This window comes from Anolis sagrei, chromosome 2 (assembly GCF_037176765.1).
Source record: "Anolis sagrei isolate rAnoSag1 chromosome 2, rAnoSag1.mat, whole genome shotgun sequence".
NCBI lineage: Eukaryota > Metazoa > Chordata > Lepidosauria > Squamata > Dactyloidae > Anolis > Anolis sagrei.
The window spans coordinates 220,023,939-220,044,134 of NC_090022.1; the positions used below are offsets into that span (position 1 = coordinate 220,023,939).

At 37.6% G+C, this 20,196-nt stretch overlaps 1 protein-coding gene across 1 annotated transcript in view; it reads left to right on the forward strand.

Annotated features, from left to right (window-relative positions):
* Nucleotides 1-20,196, forward strand: part of RFX3 (regulatory factor X3) — a 152,758-nt gene that overhangs the window by 62,971 nt on the left and 69,591 nt on the right. Inside the window, exons 2-3 of the mRNA XM_060762271.2 lie at nt 8,770-8,894; nt 19,815-19,912. Coding sequence (XP_060618254.1) covers nt 8,778-8,894; nt 19,815-19,912 — 215 coding nt within the window. The 5' untranslated portion in view covers nt 8,770-8,777. The remainder of the gene's footprint in view (nt 1-8,769; nt 8,895-19,814; nt 19,913-20,196) is intronic.

Sequence of the window (20,196 nt, forward strand, 5' to 3'; positions counted from 1 at the left end):
TCAATCTTTACCAGCTCAAGACATAGGAGGTATCACATCTGAATAGGCCAGTTGTTTGTACAGTTTTATTTGCACATCCTCAGATTAAATAGGAAAACCACTAGTCCTCAGTATGATGCTTGAACTATGAACAAGGTGACTTGCATGTTTACAATTAAACTTGGGGGGGGGGGGGGAGCCAAATTGACCCTTGCCCAGATTGTTGAAGTCAATCCTACTGATTTTTAAAATGAAGACTGCATGGATCTGGCTACATTCAGTTATTACTTTTCCTAACAGGAGGAGCTAAGTCCCACAAAAATAATTTGTCAGGAGCATCTTGTAGCAGTGGCTCTTCAGTGAGAAGGTTTTATCTGGGAAAGGTGAGGACTGCATAAAGCCTAATTTCCCTAATTCGAGAAGTGGCATCACAAAGTGCCTCCATAGTCCAGATGGGGAGATAGGCTGGTGGACTGATTTGTTTATAGTCCAGAGGTTCCCTATCGATAAACTTGGTCTGTAGAGGTATAAACTGCACCAGATATCTATGTAGAGAACTATAGCACAAGGTTGATGTCCAGTTATACATTGCTGGGAATGTCTGCTCAAATATCCTTCTCTTTACAGTGGGACTTACTCTCAGGGAACCACAATTGCTTGGGAGCAAACCCCCTTGAATACAATAGGATTTACTGCAGGGCATATATGCAGTGCATTATATTGAAGGGACAAGGTTGGCTACCAAATTCATCCAAAATTGCAAGATCTCTTTTTGTCAAATTTAATTCTAAAAAATCACACTACTTTTCATGTGTATTTGCTGTCCAAAGGTGAGTGTTATATGTGACTGCTTCTCTATAAGCCTGATACAAAGTTGGCATAGTTTCATGTTTTGTTTAGATTTTCTTTCATTTTCCTATTTGCTTTTGGTCTAAATTGATGGTATGTTTTTCTGTTCTGCTTTTAAAAAGTAGATACTGGTTTGTTTTGATATCCTTTTCAGTAGTACTAAACTACATTTTCTTTACCATCATGATACCATATATTTTTTGTAATGTATCTGCAGCATAAGATTAATTTAAATCCTAATAATCCCATCTCACCCCCAAAAATATTTTTTATCTATTCTGTAAGGAAAAGTGCCTTACTTTTCTGGATAGGAAATATTCTGGATAGGAAATCAGAATACGATAAGACAGTTCCCCAGTGTAATTTCTTGTGTTTCTGTTGCACTGGCAGTTATGTAATAAATTGATCTTAATTTTGACAGTTATGGGGCATATAATTCAACCTTGTTTTTAAAAGAAATTCAGGTTTTAAAGCTTACATCAGAGAAGTGACTTCAAAATATTCTTTTGGTTAAAAACAATTAATTCTGCCATTCTCTATGTTACTAATGCAGCACTCAATTACTAATTGCTAGCATTAATTAATCATCTCTTTTAGCAGTAGAATGAGCATGGAAAGTTTACACAATTACCATTCTTTTCTTTTTAGTCTCGAAATACCTTCAGCATATTTAAGTATTTAAAGTAAAACATTTCCATTTAAAAGCATCAATATTAAATAGCCATGCTTTAAGTATGTGTATGAATTTCCTTTCAATGTCCTGAGGAGATTTGAGGGGAGGGGATCAGTTTAGAAAGAAATAATTTAGGGCATGTGAATGGAGATACTTTTCAGATGCTTACTTCAACGTCTTTTATCATTATACAAGGAGACTGGCAGTCCTCAGGAATATGCAATCTTGTTCAGAACTGATGCAATGTTTTCCCCATGCCATTCCCTCATATTATTCACTTTCTATTATTTTACTGGCTAGAGACCTTTAACATATCAGGTTAGTTGGAAGCATTGGGGATGCCTTGTTCTTAAGTGCCACCTGGCATGTATTGCATCATTTCGTTTCTCATTCCTTTCTAGTACCTGCACCAGAAACAATAGGTTACAGGTTTTTAACAGCTGTTCAATACTTTACTTCTAATGGAAGTTAAGCACATCTCCAACCAGTCCCCTGTGTCGTTGGTACATTCATGTGTAGCTATAAATCAGTAGAAGCAGATCACGGGAAGTGGCTTGCTGCACATCATTGGTGTTCAATACAGCTAGCTAGGCAGCCTAAGAAATGAAGCATCGAGCTGCTTGCCTGAGCAGCAATGCTAAGAATAATGACAATGCCTTGTCATTTGAGATCTAATTGTTACCATATCTGACTGACTACATGGCATTTTGAATTATCATGTTTACTACGTGTTTGTTCATTGGCTTGGAATAAAAAATGTGTGAAAGTGGGAAGTAGGGTTTTTGCTGACCTTTCTTGTGACACTTAAAAAGAGGATTCTTTCATTGTTGATTGAGTCTAAAAATGAATTATAACACATAAAGCAGTGTTAAGTATTTATTATTGATATTTTAAATCACTTGTTAGCCTAGGCAGCACTCATCGACCTTATAACTTTATTATGGCTTATATATTGTCTTGTATCCATTAAATGTAAAACCATTCAAATCACTTACTGAATTTCACATTTGTAAAATAGTTTCTCAGTGCAAAAAAATTGATTGTCATTCTTCAGCAGTGATTAGCACATGCTTTCTTTTACAGTACAGGAATCTCATTTTGTACTAAGTCACTTAGCTATAGTAAATATTCTAAGGGTGTTACTGTTCTAGAAAGAAACAAAACAGTATAGAATTTTGTCTATTCATCAATATAAGTTCTGTAATTAAATTGCATCGATACAGTAAATTCAGTATTGACTACAGATTTTTTTTGCTGAGAAGAAAGCAATATTAAAACTAAATGAATGTAAATTATGAGCTTTTATTTTATGTCCTGAATTAAAAACCTGTAACATCATTTAGTGTCGACATTAAAGTAGATGTGGTATAATAAGACTTTGCAAATGTTAGTGTTTAGAATAGCAAATTAGTTGCTGATGAAAGGGCTGGCTAAAAATAGTTACTATTAAGATGGCATATTTGCACTGTGTAAGTCACTAAGTAATTGATGGATCATATTGTAAAACAATGCAATCTAGTATGTAAAGCACAGAAGACAGAAGGTTCCCTACTGTGCATCTCAGTGTATTAAAGAACCCTGACCACTTTTTCAAAGGGTGTTGGGGAGAGAAATGTCGTAATGACACATGTGCTCTAAACATTATTGCTTAAATTGAAGAAATGCTAATCTTGTCACAATCAGCAGCTGGGTTAGTGCAATATTCCTTTCCTCTGCTTAGGGTTAATTAGTGTCCTCTCCCAATTTAGGCAATTTATCTGTATATTCACATGATTTGGTTGGGGCTGGTTGTATAAAGCAGACCAGTGAAAAGGTGGGTGTGTCCAACTGCCTAATTAGGCAGAATAAAAAGGTCTTTTATCACACAAGCATCTGTTGCTGGTGACACACCTGACAGCCACATTAGGCAAGCATGGGTTGATTGAAGTCGAGCATATCTTTCCTATGGGCACATACAGTCAGTATATGTATGGACAGCATTATGATCAAACAGCAGGGCATTATTTAGCTTCTCATAACCAATTAATCTCTCTGTGTTGTATGATAAGCAAACATCACTTTAAAAGAGAACTGCAAAATAATTGTTGAGTTTGCTGCATCATTGCTTACTTTTTCTGCACCATGTTCCTCAAGCAGAGTGCTTACATTTATGGTCTTATGAATAACCTTATGGTGTAGGTCTTGAACACGTTCATTTTACAAATGGCTATGTGAAAGATACCAGTCTGAACCTTTACAACTAAGTGGGAATTTGAACTGAAGTATTAGATCTACATGCTGACTGGCATTCATCTTAGAACTAGAAAAAAGTATTTTGCAATGCTGTGAAATCTTTGTAGAGTATTTAAGAGAAAAATATACAAATGTTCAATGGCTGAAAAATATTTCCTAAATGTAAGAGATTGGAGTTATATTTTTAATACACAGAGCAATTTATTGCTTTCACTATCATTTTGTATTGTACATGATTATTGATAGACAGTAGTTTAATTGTTACTTTAAAAAGAAGCAGGTGTCAATTACTTTTGCTGTCGGTGTCCCTGTTCAGAAGATTTTGCCTCACTTTCTGTCCCTGTGATAATTGGACTTTGAAAAATTTGGCTTGTTGTGGAAACAAGAATTGGTGAGAAAGATTCAGTTGAGACATTTTTTTCCCCATGATGCGTCTTTCAGGAGGTAAATTTCCCTTCCTAGGGGTAGATTTCTCTCACTTCCCCCAGGACTATGTAAGCCAGATATTTGTAACTCGAAAATATATAGCTTTCTTGTGGAAGAGTGGGACATCTCAAATTTGTGGCATTGGTAGTGTTCACAGATGTGTGTATATGTAGCAAAATGAGTGGAAGGATACAAAAGGAAGAAAAATGATACGGCAAAGTGGAAGAAAATAGATATGTGTGTTAAACTCATTTAAAAGAATGAAACAAAGAAGCATATCAAAATAGTTGTAGGAAAAGCATTTCAAACAGTGGGATAAATTTAAAATCAAAGCCCAGGAGTTAACACCATCCCCAGGGTTTAAACCAGAAGAGAAAAAAAGAACAGATGATGGAAAATGAGGAGAGACAGTAGGTACAAATCAGCGAACAGAATTTCAATCTTTACATTGAAGAAGCATTGAAAAATAATAATTGGTTTTTAATCTCCGTTAGGGCAAGTTACCACTCCAGACTGTGCTGATAAAAAGTAAAAATTAAAATTAGACTAAAATCATTTTTTAAATCATTTTAAAATTTAAATCAGATTTGTAAAAATTCAGATTTCTATTTTTTTCTTATATATTAAAAATAAAAGATTTCTTAATGAATACTATTTCTACAACTTATATTCTATGAATATTTTAACAGCACTAATGGAGGTGGAAGATTACCTCATCAGTCGTGTTCTGTGTGTGGTGTACATGAATTGCACATGCATGAACACTCTTTCTCTCGCAAGATATTGGTTTTTTCTAAGGGCAAAAAAAGAAGTCGTCAGTGAACAGAGAATCTGAGAAGATATAGATCTGAATAAGGAGCAATGTTGATATAAATGCAAGGGATCCCATTTACTTAGTGTGTAATGCGACCCTTCCGATTTTTTTTACTTTTGCAGATTTGACTATTTATGAATTTGATTTAAAATGTTATGTCTAGAAATCCCTAGGTCCTCCATTGTGATAGCATGGTCAATGTCCTCCAGTCATGCTGAAGGACCTAGAGATTGTGTTGTCGAAAGCTTTCATGGCCCGAATCACTGGGTTGTTGTGAGTTTTCCAGACTGTATGACCATGTTCCAGAAGTATTCTCAGAAGATTTCACAACCTCTGAGGTTGCCTGCAATAGAGGTGGGTGAAACGTCAGGAGATAATGCAGCTTGAACATGGCCATACACCCCGGAAAAGTGAACAGAGAATCTGGGAAGATATAGATCTGAATAAGGAGCAAGGTGGATATAAATGCAAGGGATCCCATTTACTTAGTGTGTAATGCGACCCTTCCAATTTTTTTACTTTTGCAGATTTAACTATTTATGAATTTGATTTAGAATGTTATGTCTAGAAATTCCTAGGTCCTCCATTGTGATAGCATGGTCAATGTCCTCCAGTCATGCTGAAGGACCTAGAGATTGTGTTGTCGAAAGCTTTCATGGCCCGAATCACTGGGTTGTTGTGAGTTTTCCAGACTGTATGGCCATGTTCCAGAAGTATTCTCAGAAGATTTCACAACCTCTGAGGTTGCCTGCAATAGAGGTGGGTGAAACGTCAGGAGATACATGGCCATACACCCCGGAAAACTCATAGCAGCCTAGAGATTTCTAGAGAAACTGAATCTCTAGGTCGTCCAGTGTAATTCTATATTCAGCTTCTAGTAGAAGTTGACCACAGAGCTGTGCTGGAAGACATAGAAATTCTCAGAGATATGTTCTCTCAAGTAAAATAAAAACAATTTCTTTATTTGCAGTTTTTCACTTACACAGGGATCCTACCAGTAAATGTGTAGGGCAGACTTCTTTACTTTATAATGGAACCTACAGCTCTGAATAAGTATTAAGATTATAGTAAACTATAATGTTATTCCAATAAAAAATTAAAATACAAAATTAAAATACAAAATTAAAATATTCCAATAAAAAATTAAAATACAGTTTTAGATTTACACCGTGTTTTTTTTTTTTTAGTATTTTTTATTGGCTAAGTTTCTAAAAGTATAGATAGCAGATATGGTGTTCACATCGAAAGTAGGAAAACATTTTATAGATGAAAGTAAAGTAGGAAATAGTAAAAGAAAAATGAAAAAATTATGTGAGGGGGGGATATTCCCACCCCCCCAAAAAATGATTTTTAAAAAATGATTTACACTGTGTTTTAACTTACTCAAACCGAGTTCTTCAGAGAGGCAAATAATTATTTAAGGTCATTATTAAAACAATATTGAAATAAAAACAAACCTGACTCTAGAAGAAATTAGAGAATCTCCCCTTTAAAACAGATGCATCCTTCTGATGGGCGATCAGTTTAAGAGCAGAACAGACAATAGTCTTTTGAGGCAGGTGGTCAGGTCTGCTCCTGGCTTATAGGCGGTTGTCTTGAAGACGGTTAGAATCCTCTCAGTAGGGAACTTAATAGAATTGCCCTCCTTTCTTGCTGAGGTCACTGGTGGTTCTAGTTGTCTCATCCTTCATGATGGAACAAAGAGTGAGAACTCCTCAGAAGCAGCCCCTCCCCATACCCAGATGAGGCTATGAGCAGAGCAGATAATAAATGACTTTATCAGAAGGTCAGATCTTTTCCTGCCATACAGTTTTTCCCGTAGACATTTGTCTTGATGGAAATAATGCAGAAGAGAAACAGAGGATGGTTCAGTGCCCTGTCAGTAGGTGTGTGTTTCTTTGTTCATTTCAAGGGAGAATATTTTAAATATCTCACAGTAAAAGTTGTTAAGAAAGGGATGGATAAGGAAATAGCGCTAAGGCTAAACACTGGATCACACTAGCTCAGGTTGGAAAGTATAGCTCCCTGGGGCTATGTTTGAGGCCTCCAAGATCCTACTAAACTGGGAATTATTCCTCCAGTATGACCTCTTTGCCCTTGAAGAGGCATTAATGGAATTTTACAACATTTTTAGATCCCCAGGGAGTTTATTATATAGCCCACCTGTTCCTCAAATTTGGATTTGAGGCTTACAAATTGAATACTCACAATATAAGTAAAACAACATTCAAATAGAATTAAACTGCTGACCATATGAAAACCATTTGAAGCATACAGTTAAAAGAGTACAATTTTAAACAATATATCACATTGTACTATACAGTTAAAACAGTGTGATTTCAAATAATATTCCATGAAGTTACACACCTTTCTTAAAAGCCAGTACTAACTTTTTTGAGGTCTCTGCTTTCTGATAAAAGGTGTCCAGGGGTCATTCTAATCTGAGGAGGGTTCCAAAGTCTTATGGCTTTTAAAAAGCGACACATAAACTGCCTACAGTAGTTCAGGGAGGCAAAAACATGGTGCATTTGCCTTCCCATCCCTAGAAGTTGCAGGGGACATTTTGAGTAAATTTTAAAAGATTAAAATAATTTTTCAGATGTAAGGCACATGATAGAGAAAGGCATAGCTCTCTGCAGTGCAGTGAGTGATTGACATGTTCAATATTGAAGGTACACTGGGAAAATGATCGTGGTCCCCGGAGGCCTGGTGAAAGGCATATCTGCCACATGGTCCTGGGGGAGTTGCTCATCCCTATATAGTACTAGAAGACAAGCAAGTAAATCATACACATTACATTTGAGAAGTTAAAGGAAAACATATTTATCTTTTTTATTGATGAGCTTAATATATCCCAAAACAGTCTGACAGAGGTTGGCAAGACACAGCCATCAGAGAACTGATCAGAAAAATAGATCAAGTTGTTTTAATATTTTAAGGATGCAACACTGTTTGGAGTGGGATTGTAAAATAAATGAAGCAAGTGGTACTTCAAAGTGTGATGACAGGCCCGTAGCCAGGATTTTGATTCGGGGGGGGGGGGGGCTGAGTTTGATTCCGGGGGGGGGGGGGGGCTGAGTCTGAGTGAAAGAGGGTCTACCCTAGCAAACCTTTTGTATTGTTATCCCAATATCCCCATGCATATGAGATATATTGAGCATGGTGATCAGATCATGATATGAATAAACATAACAGTTTAAATAATGTACCAGTAAGGCCTTTTCTCGGACCACTATGAGAATTTGGGGGGGGGGGGGGCACAGCCCCCCAAGCCCCCCCCCCCCCGGCTACACGCCTGTGTGATGATATTTTGTACTACTGCCTCCTAAACTATGGGTCCCAACTCCAAATGAGGTCTCCTTAGCTCAGTGTTGGGGTCATGAAAAACTTGGCAACAATAAACATTTTCTGAATGCGATTTAGAATTTACTCAAATCTGTTAGCAACAACATGCAGTGTTTTACAATGGACTCTGCATAAATTGTTTTAGCTGTATTTCATAAAAAGGAAAATCAGCCTGTTTGAGAAGCCTTGCAAGTGCTGATTTATTATCAGTAAATGTTTGATTGTATATCTGTTTTATATACCATTGTACCTAGGGCCATATAAAATCATGAGGCAGAAATGGGTCGCGAGCAGAAAAACTTTAAGGAACCATGTTCCATACTATACAGGCAGCTTAAAGGGAACACATACTCTTGGGGAGAGAAAGCTCTTTATGTTTAGAAAGAACAAATGATTAAAAGTACAAAAAGAGCACAGCACTCAAATGTATGTATTTTTAAATTTTATACAGAAACAACAATGCAGACGTCAGAGACTGTGTCGGACACAGGTTCGACAGTGACTTTACAGACTTCTGTAGCTGGTCAAGCAGCTGTGCCTACCCAGGTGGTACAACAGTTACCAGTGCAACAACAGGTAGGTGGTTGTGAGCCTTTCATAAAATGTGGATGTAAAATGTGAAAAGCAATGTCATTTTAGTGCAGTGCCAGTCTAATCTATCTTCATAATCGTGTGGCAAAAAGTGTTCTGTTTTTACAGTTTAGTCAGTCTCTAAAATTTACATGATACAGCCACGTGCGTCATTCAGGGATAGTTGCCCACCTATTTTTTCATTCACCATTACACTATCTCTTGGCTTCTCTTATGTTTCCTATTAGGTCTAATATCAGGGTTCAATTAAAATGCACATTTTCTCACAAAGCAGTGTCATTCTTAATGCCAAACCAGCCGTGGTTCAGGAGACCTATGATTAGGGTGTAAATACTGTTAATTCTGTATAAGAGGAAAAAGTATAGATGATGTTTGTCTCTTTATCTCACCTTGGTAGCTAACTGTGATGATCCTATGTGTGCTTCTATTTGACAAATAGTATAAGGGGAAATGGCTAAATGCTTTTTCCTGGTCCAAGACATTTCTGTTCTTCAGTGTAGCAAAATGAGGTTGCTAATTGGAGAAATGCCCCCCTTCAGATCTTCTAGAACAATAAGAGCTTGTCCATAATAGAGAATTTGGGTAGGGTCTACCCTGTATTAGAACTAAAGCTAGACAAAAAGAGTAGGGATGTGGGAGAACTATGGTATTTAAGGGCCATGGCACAGGAGCAAACTAGACAATATTTTTAGCATGGTTTTGGAAAAGTTACTGCCTCAAATGCTGAAAAATATTACCTACTTTGTTAAAGCATGTGATTTCTTTCACCTCTCTATCATGCATTTAACAGGTTCTATTTTATGATTGATCTTTGGAAGGTAAACACAGGTTTTATTCAAAAGTCTGATTGCTGAAGTATCTCTGGCTAGAAGGGAAAACGTTGAGAATGCAGTTTCCCATGATATACTTGTTTATAAGTTGACCTTATATATAATTAGTCTTATTTTCCACTCCTTTTAAAAATGCATTCAGGGAACATACTTTGGGAAAGCTAGCAAGTGTACATACAAACGTATATATTAATGTTTTGTGCAGGTTACATCTTCCTGGGCCTTCTTCAGAGTGGGTGTAAAGATTTAGCATGGATTAGAACTGCAAATGTGGGAGAGTGTCCTCATTAATCTCACCAGTGGTCATTCATATACCTCAGTCTGAGAAATAATATTATATTCCAACTTCAGAAAGATCCTCTATGTCTATGTGGGTCCAAGTATACCAAATTTGATTTTGCTATTCCAATTTCAACAGATCTATCAGATTACAAATTTCTTGTTTTCTTCAGCTTTAGTTTTTCTGCTGGTTTTCATTTCTTGGTTGACTTGCTGCATTGTTTTTAAAATCTAGTTTTGTCTAACTGCCAATCCACCCTAAAATGGGTTTTGTTTCTCAGTCCAACCTTATTGGAATGTTTTATCACTTTTCTGTGTCCCTATCTTGTGTAGTTCTCTAACATCATTTCATAGTCAATAAATCTCCAGTTATTAAGACCTTTTTTACACCTGCTGATAGACTTTATAAGTGTGCTGCTAATTGAGAGAGAAATCAGGTTGAACACTGTGAAAGCCACCCACTGTATTGCCATCAGCCTTCTCCCAGTAGACTTAAATCAAGGGAAAGTTTCATAAAAAGCACCTCTCTTCTTATTGTTACTTTCTGGAATATCGGGAATATCCATGAGGGCAGAAAAATCAGGCAATTCCAACTAGTTGGTTCTCTATGAGGGTCTTCCTCCAGGGGCAAACCAAAAATGGGCAACTTGGGCTGCAGATAATGAGGTTGCTGTTGCCCGTTTTTGGTCTAAAATTATTTAGCTACTTGTTCTCCCTTTATTTTATCAGTCTTATACTTATTTATTTATTTATGCAACGCTTTTGACACAAAATAAAGAGCTTTTTATTTAAAATTACTTTTGTTGTAAATAAAAAAGACACCCCTTGATACAGATATTCCCATTGCTCTTTCTTTTTGTTTTTCTTTTTGACATTTTGCTATCCCTATCGATTGGGAGTGAGGAAGTAATGTTATTCATTCATTGTTTTGACAATTTCCAATCCTGTAGTCTTCTTTCCTTTTTGGCACGTGTTCATTTTATGTTTTCTCCCCACCCCCTTTATCTTCCTATTCTGTTGTTGTATATTTTGTATTTCTTCCAACTTTTATTTTAGATTAAGAATATTAATTGTTTTGAATCCTCTGTTTCTGTTCTCATTCTTGGCATTTTAAATATTTCGGTTGACAGTTTTATTCAGGTGTGCTATACACTCTTATTTCCAAGACTCCTGGTTTCTCCCCAGTGATCCCAGGCATTATAAACATATTCTGAAACTGATTTTAATTAACTGATCTTTTAATATTCAATTACCTTAATATCTTTTAATTTTTCAATTTCCATTTCCTCAACATTGTTCTTATATATTATCTCTCTCCACTTGTCTTTTTTCAGGGATGTTCTTTTAAATTCTCTCAGTTTCATAGTGTCCATTCTGTGGATACTATTTAATAACGTGAAAAACCTACCTGATAGTTTAAATATTTCTGATCTAAAGGAGCAGCTCCACATGGTAGGGCTTGACATGAGGCCATTTTTTATTTGCTGAGATGATGGAGAATATGTTCAACTATGCAGATCTAGTCCTGATGACCTCATTATCCCCCCCCCCCTTTAGTGTTTCAGTTAATGCTAGGAAAAGCTTTTTTCTCTGTAGAAGATTGGAGAATTCCAAGTACAGATAGTGGTGGGTCATCTTCTCCATTGCATTTACTTCCTGTGCTAGTGTGAACCTCCTTCTGTAATCATCGTTATAAATATATTGATATCTCCAGCTGGAATAGCATAGAGGGGGCATTTTCTTTCCCTTGATTACATGTCAGCAGTGCATGATAGGTACAGTTACTGGCGTCTCCAGGAAAGGTCAATAATGTCCTCTCTCTGAAACCTCAGAGGCCACAGCTAATCAAAATAGAAAACACGGTCTTCCAGCGCAGAAGAATGGTGGCTGAAGGATCAACCCTAAAGCGGCTGGGTAGAACCCAAGGCTCCCTCCCCAGTCCAATTTCAATAAGTATTGTCTATCAAACTTTTATCTGAGTCTAGTCCCATTGAATTCAGTGCAATCCAAACATGTCTTCATAAGTGGGGGGGGGGGGTTAACAGATGTTTGGTTTTTCATATCTAGTAAATAGCATTTTCAGAAGAAGTAACATTGTTTTCGGACAGTTATCTGATGTTTTATAAATTGCGACCATTCTAAAAAGGTCTGTAATATTGTACTCAGATTTACAACAGAAATAATTCCTATAAAAGTTGGAGTAGTAGAAATAAATTGATCTGATTGTATAGAAGTTGTATTACACAACAGCTAGATTGACTGCATGAAAAGATTATCTTTCATTAAAATTATGCATTTGTTTTTAAGGCAAGATATTTATAGAAAATCAGAGGAATACATTGTTTAAATATATGCCAACATAAAAAAATAAAGAGATGGAAAATGATGGTGACAGTTTTATGCAATCCAGATAGAGTGCCCAGACATATAATTGAAAAGCACTTTAGTACTAGAATATCTTCTGCCTCTGAATTTATGGATAGATATTCCTCCACCCACACTTGCCATTTCTTGAAGTGGTATGAGTAATAGGCTACTGGCAGGCCAAGTTAAGTAGTAGTAATTTGTTAAGAGTAGCACTCAGGTATAAATCTATGATATATAATAAAATGTGTAGGAATGTCAGAGTGATTTTGTTTATTGTGATATTGAAAGCAGGTTTCATTCAGCAGAATAATTAGAATAAAAGATAATGTAATTTTTTTTTACAATTCATGTTTTAAGGATTCACGATATAGTTAATATAAACAAATTATATATTTGTCGAAATCCTTTTTGAAGGGAACTGTCCATTATTGCAGTCAAAATACCCTTTAATGAATGAATTCCATTGATACCAAATTGTATCTTTAGAAGTTTATATGTAATTTGGCATTACGTGAAATTAACAGACATTCCTGTCAAAATTGGCTGGCAAAGTAGAGTTGAGACCAAACCGTGGTTTGCTCACTAATTATGTTTTGAAGTAATTTGAAATGACAAACCATGTTTTACATTCAGGGGTCATCTCAAAGGGAGAGACAAGTAATACATTTATTGTTGTTATTGAAACTAGAGTATTAAACAAATAAGTAGATACAAGCAATGACTGACATCCTGTTGAGATGCTATGTTGCAAGACAGATCCCTTAAAGCGCCAGACCAGTATTTAGTAGCAATAAAGTTTATTAGTGCACAACCAAGAGAGTTCAAAAACAAACCAAAAAGACTCAAAACACTTATTTTTCAGTGTGAAACATAGTATTAACCACAGTTAACCCAAAAAAAAAGGACCTGGAAAGTAACCTAGATTAAACAGGAATATAATCCGGTTTAAACTTAAAGCTATGCAGTCAGCAGGAAAAAAGCACTCCAATCCGCAGCAGAACGTCAGTGAGCACGAAGGGTCAAACAGAAAGGCTGGAGTTGTCTACCAAAGTCAGTCCAAACGTGGCATAGTCGTCGTTGTGAATCCAATCCAGGTCAAAGAGGGAGAAGGCAACAAACATGATAATCCAGTTCGGGTCTTACACAGAGCCAAAACGAAGAACGGCAGCACAGCAGGTCCACAGAAGTCTTCCGAAACACGTCTTCTCAAACAGCTCTCACACGAATACACATCAACACTTTGCTGACTGCAAGAAACCCCATCTCCCAACCTCACTTTTATTCACAAATCTTCCTCTGAACTGGAACCAGCCGACACCCTGTTACCACCTGAAACTCCTTGCCCCAATTCCTCCTCAGAACTGGAATCAGACAACGCTTCACCAGACCTCCTTTCAGCTGAAGCCCTTTGCTGATCCCTCCAGTCTCTCCATCTTCTATCCAGACCCATAACTCCCCAGGACTCATTCGGATCCCCACTGTGCCAGCCAGAGAACCCCACAAACGTGTCACTACTCGTGGGCTCTTCACAAATGTTCTGAACCTCTCGCAGTTTAGTCCAGTCCATTTCTCCATCCTCTGAACTTGCCATACCACCCTCCTCAGTATCAGACCCATTATTCCTTGCGAAGCCCTCAAATGATTCATCATCACTGGATTCCATAAGTATTTCCCTGTTGCTCCTCATCGGAGTCTTGCTCATGAGTAGTCTTTCTTCCCCTCCTAAAACTTCCAGTAGTATCACTACTCGAAGACTCCATCACATGCTATTTCTTTATAAACTAGTTAAAAATCTGCACCATAGCACAACATTAATATCCTTAGGAAGGAAGTGGAGATATGTTACTAAGCCATTGGGACCATTGGGTTAGTGGAGCCAACAAGTGTGCTCTCTGCAATTTGGGCCCTGTGGTGCTGTGGATTCCATTACACAACAAGTGACTATGCTCAGTGCCTCAGTGTGCATCATTGCAGGCTGTGTATCATGGCAGAGAGAAAGCTTGCCATCATAAACTTATTATTTATGTATTTATCATATTTATACCCCGCCTTTCTCAACCCCGAAGGGGACTCAAGGCGGCTTACACACAGGAAACTATTCAATGCCTTATGAACATACAATTAAAATAAATGTTTAAATTAAGATTAAAATTAATACACATTAAAACAAATTAAAAACATTATAATCTATATATATAAATTTGTTAGGGGCATCCAACGAGGAAACAAAACTCAAAAACCCCCCAACGAAACTGTACCAAAATTGCCATGCCCATAACACAACCCACAAGGTACAAACATATCTACTCAAAATGAAAAACAACACAACAACACACTCACAAAACGGCAAAACAACAAAACTCAAAAAAAAAACAACGAAACTTAACCAAAATTGCCATGCCCATAACACAACCCACAAGGTACAAACATATCTACTCAAAATGAAAAACAACACAACAACACACTCACAAAACGGCAAATCAACAAAACTCACAAACCCCCCAACGAAACTTAACCAAAATTCCCATGCCCATAACACAACCCATAAGGTACAAACATATCTACTCAAAATGAAAAACAACACAACAACACACTCACAAAACAGCAAAACAACTGAGCATGCGCATTGGTGCCCAGCCGCAAGTTCCCTGGCGCGCGCACACAGTTCCCTCTGCGGAAGCCATGCCCACTCCAAGCCCCGCCGCGCCGCTTCCCGCACACACACACCCCCGCCGCACGCACACACACAACCCCACGCTCCATCACTCCCCCCGCCGCACACACACAAGCAACCCCACGCTCCATCACTCCCCCACCGCCACACACACACACGCGCAACCCCACTCCCCCCGCTGCCGCACACACACACACGCAACCCCACGCTCCATCACTCGCCTGCCCCAATCTTACCTCCTTTTACTTCACGCCACCTCCAAACCCCACCGCACCCCTTCCCGCCCTGTCAAAATCCAGGAAAGACAGGAAGGAAGGAAAGAAGGAAGAAAGAGAAAGGGAGATAAAGAAAAGGGGGAAGGAAGGAAAGTTAGAGAAAGAAGGAAGAAGAAAAGGAAAGAAAAGGAAAGATGGAAGGAAAGAAAAGAGAGACAGCAGAAGAGAAAGAAAAAGGGGGAAGGAAGGAAAGAGGTAGAGAAGGAAGAAATGAGAGACAGAGGGAGGGAAAGAAAAAGGGGGAAGGAAGGAAGGAGAGAAGGAAAGAAAAAAGGGAATGAAAGAAGGAAAGAGGGAGTGAAGGAAGGGGGAAGATGTAGAGAAAGAGGGAGGGAAGGAAAGAAGGAAAGAGAGAAGGAAGAAAAGAGACCAGAAGAGAAAGAAAAAGGGGGAAGGAAGGAAGGAGAGAAGGAAAGAAAAAAGGGAATGAAGGAAGGAAAGAGGGAGTGAAGGAAGGGGGAAGATGTAGAGAAAGAGGGAGGGAAGGAAAGAAGGAAAGAGAGAAGGAAGGAAAGAGGCCAGAAGAGAAAGAAAAAGGGGGAAGGAAGGAGATAGCGAAGGAAGAGGAGAAGGAAAGATGGGAGGGAAGGAAGGAAGGAGAGAAAGAGGGAAGGTTGGTCACAGCAATGCGTGGCGGGTAAAGGTTGTTATTTCTATGATTATTATGATGCTATTATTCCTATGAGACCCTTTTAGGGGGAATGGGAGAGGTGTCAGGTCCCGGAGGCAATGCATTGCATTATTGTTATTGTTATGATGGTGGTGAAATAAAAGGAAATAAAAAGCGAAAGAAGGAAGCAAACAGGGAGGGAAGAAAGGCAAAGGAAGAATGGGGGAGGGAATGAAGGAAAGAGAGAAGGATGAAACCAAGTAGTGAAAGAAGGAAAGAAAGAAAGAGGTAGAGAAGGAAGAAAGGAGAGAAAGGGGGAAGGAATAGGTAGGTACCTCTCTTTCATAATAGTCCAGATATCTACCTCAACTTTGATAAGTTTTACTATAGGCCACAGCAACGCGTGGCAGGGCACAGCTAGTCATTATTAAAACCATGCCATCCATAATCGTAATGCAGGCCATTTCAATAGTCATTGCACATATTCTATATCCTTCTATTTCACTTTATAACTTCTATTGTATGATCTTGGCCATTAAGCGAAAAGAGTGCAGCCCAGCCACATGCAGACCACCAATTTCCTCCTATTGGGGTAAGATTGGCAGTTTTGACCATGGTTCTCCAATTTTTTAGACAAAGGAGGGGACTTTTTCCCAACAGTAAGAGACCCAGAACTTGGTTTCCAGGTCACTATCTATTGCAAAAAAGATCTCTCCTAGACATAAAAGACCCATAGAGGACCAAAACACAGTGAAACTGAAGAACCTCCTGCTCCGCCCTGCCCCAGGAAATGGAAAGCATTGAGAATAGGAATCACTTTTTTTTCAAGATGTGTTGCCCTTCAAGTTCTCAGGGTGGGGACAGAATGCAGGCTCCTATCCCTCTGCTGCTATCCTTTATACTATGATATATGTTTGTTTGATTAGGTGAAAGCAAAATATGACTGTGTTTGGACCAGCATGATTTGCTGTTATGAGGTGTAAGTCTAGGCACAAAAATGTACAACTTTCTAATCCAACAATTTTTAAAGGGCCACAGTATCTCAGAACTGATTTTTTGGCAATAGTCAGTTTGTTTATGTCATTATTTCATCTAACGGTACCAGCTTTTGGTATCAGAATATAATGTTGGCATTTAACATTCTTCAAGAAGTCATGAATGTGATCATGGCTAACTGTGGAATCACCTGGATGGATAGATGGATGGATGAGTAGGTAAGTAGGTAGAGAAGCCAGAGAAATAATTGTTTGGCTAAATTTGATTAATTATGTCACATGAATTGCTACTTTTTAATTGCTACTTCTTATTGCAGATGCAAAAAAAAAAAAAAAGCTCCATATGAGAATATTTTGAATAGGTAGATTTTTTACTACTAAAATGAATATGTACTTTGTTTTTGAAATACTGGTTTCTTAGAGTACCCAAAAGAAATGACAGACTGTAGTCTAAGAATTTATGTGGTTAAGGAAGTTGTTGCAAAAACATTAGAAAAATGCTGTTTGGCTAACTTCTGAAAATAAATGTCTAATTTGGTAGTGTAGTATTATGTAACTCATTTATAGGTGATTGTGTGTGTACACCATGGCATGTAATTGGTCAAAATGTGCCACAAGTCCCCTTGCATTATATATTTGGTATAGTTAGAAAAAAAACCACCATATAATAGTAACAATAATAATAAAATTTGTACCCCACCCCATCTCCCTGAAGTGACTTGGAGCAGCTTACATCAAAGGTTAAAGAACAATACAAATCATGTAACAAACAGTAGCAAAGCTTATGTGAGCCCATCACAGAGGTTTCCTGGCAAAATTTATTCAAAAGAGGGTTTGCCTGTGCCTTCCTTTAAGGCACAGATGTGAAACACAAGGCCCACTGTGTTGCGTTAGGTGGCTCCATGTGGCTTTCAGTGCTAGGGCAACAGAGTTACATTTATACAGTCTTATAATTACAACTGGCCCTTTAAGCATTTTCATGAATTCTAATATTTGCAATAATACTCAGAAATGTACATCTGGCTTGGGTTTTTTTTTTTTACAATTAATTTGTGAATAAAAAATGAAAAAGTTTGCTTTCACACATTTACTTGTTAATTACATTGCAACTTTCAAAATTTGCTTAGAGAGGGGTATTGCCCAACCAGTTTATCACAGGTGTTGCAGAAAATAGTTTCACATGGTTCAACATATTCAGCATATTAAGAGAACCATTAGAAGATGCTAATACTTTATGGCGCATGATTGAACTTGTTAGAACAATGACAACAAATATTAGTGTTATTCATCATTAGATTCTGCTATTTTAACCATTTTAGAGTCTACCTTTTGTGAAGTTTGGGTTTTTTGAACTTGTCATGGTAAATCAGTTCTAGGTTTTCTGGTGTAAAATTGACTATCAGGTCTACTTGAGTCAGACTTGCAACTTGATCGGAAGACCTCTGATAGGTGACATGCACAATGAAGTCAGTTGTTTGACCAAATCTCAATGTGGTCTGGTACTTCTGAATTCGTTGGTCAGACTCAGTCTGGGAAGTTCTGTTTTGTGCTGGCTCCATAAAGTAGTGTTTGATAGCCACTACACCTACTGACTGTTGTTCAATAGATCTTTGGTTTATGAAGTGCCTGGGGGCTTCATTCTATCCTGATGGCATTTTATAGAAATGATGAGTCACTATTTTAAAGCACTTCATCTATTTGCAATTATCTCCACTTTTCAAACCTGTTAGTTAATTTCTCTTGATCATCTTGTGCAATTTCTCTTGATCATCTTGTGCCATTTAGTTCTGCAGCTGCTTTAATTTTGTGGTGCGCAACAACATTATTTTATTGTATTTTCCTTATTATTATTGTATAATTGGGTTTATCTGTCCTTCACAATCTTGTCTGCCTTTGAGGATCTGCTCCATAATCCTAAATGGCAGTACAAACGTTTCAAACTATACAGGAGCCATTTTCAGGTTAATAAAGTTGAAGTTTAATTCAGATAGGATGGAAGTGCTGTGAGTGGGGAAATCTGCTGAGTTTGATAGAGACATGGGGTTGCACCCCTGCTCTAAAGAGCCAGATAAGCAGGTCAGGCAATGCAAAGCTCATGGAGGCCCAGGTGGCGTCAGTGGCCAGAAGAAAGCTGATGTTACCTCATTAATGCACACCCTGGTTACATCCAATTTAATTACTTTAACTCTTTTTACTTAGAGCTGTTTAAGGCAGTCTGGAAACTACCACTGATGTGTAGAGTGCAGCAGCTATGCAGGTAGGAACAAGATGTTCACATCATAGCCCACTTATTCCATGCCAGAAACATTGGATGCCTGTTTGTTTTCTGGTTAGATTTAGTGGGCTGACATTAAGGCCCTCAACAGTTTGGATCCAGGTTTTTCACAGCTTAATACAATGCCCAGATCCAGTAATGGCTTCTGCTCACCAACTGTTCACAAAGCCAGGACTTGTGTGACCAACATGTCAGTTAGTCTCACTTTTCTTGCACCTGTGTGAACCCGCCAAAGCTTAAGATCTGCACTTAATGTCCTGGAGCCATGAAATTGTGGTGAGTATTAGGCATATGGTCTTTTCTGTGGATGATGCAATGTAATTCCTCAAGAAATATACATGCTTCTCTCCTTTTCAGACTTTCAGGAAGATTTTGAAGATTAAGTTGGACATATTGGGTTTCTAAATATGCCGTTGCTGTTTTAATCATTAAAACTTATTTTTACTGGTTATGTATTGTATCTTGATTTTAAGGTTTCGTTATGTATTTAATATTTTTGATTAGTCGCAATATATTTTGTAAGACAATTTACTCATAGTAACAATATAATGCCCAGGCAAAAAACCTGCTTTCTAAAGCACCTGATTCTTTGGTTTGTAGGTTCAGCAAGTACAAACTGTACAACAGGTACAGCATGTATACCCAGCCCAAGTACAGTATGTGGAGGGAAGTGATACCGTCTACACAAATGGAGCTATGTAAGTTAATCATTTTTGCTATTTTCATCTCAGCAGCCTAGATGCTTATTAGCAGATTTCTATAAACTCTATTGTGCAGCCTTTGAAACGCTGTGAAGAGCATTTTATCTAAAATCATTTAGAATTAAAAGTTTTTCATTATCACAAATTAAAATGTTGCAGCAATTGAAATAATTCTTATGAGAAATAAAATTGAAATAAATTAATTAGGAGTATTATTGATAATGTTTCTCAAGTGATTGAAAACAAGACCATGATAATTTTCAAGTCACAAAATCCTGTTC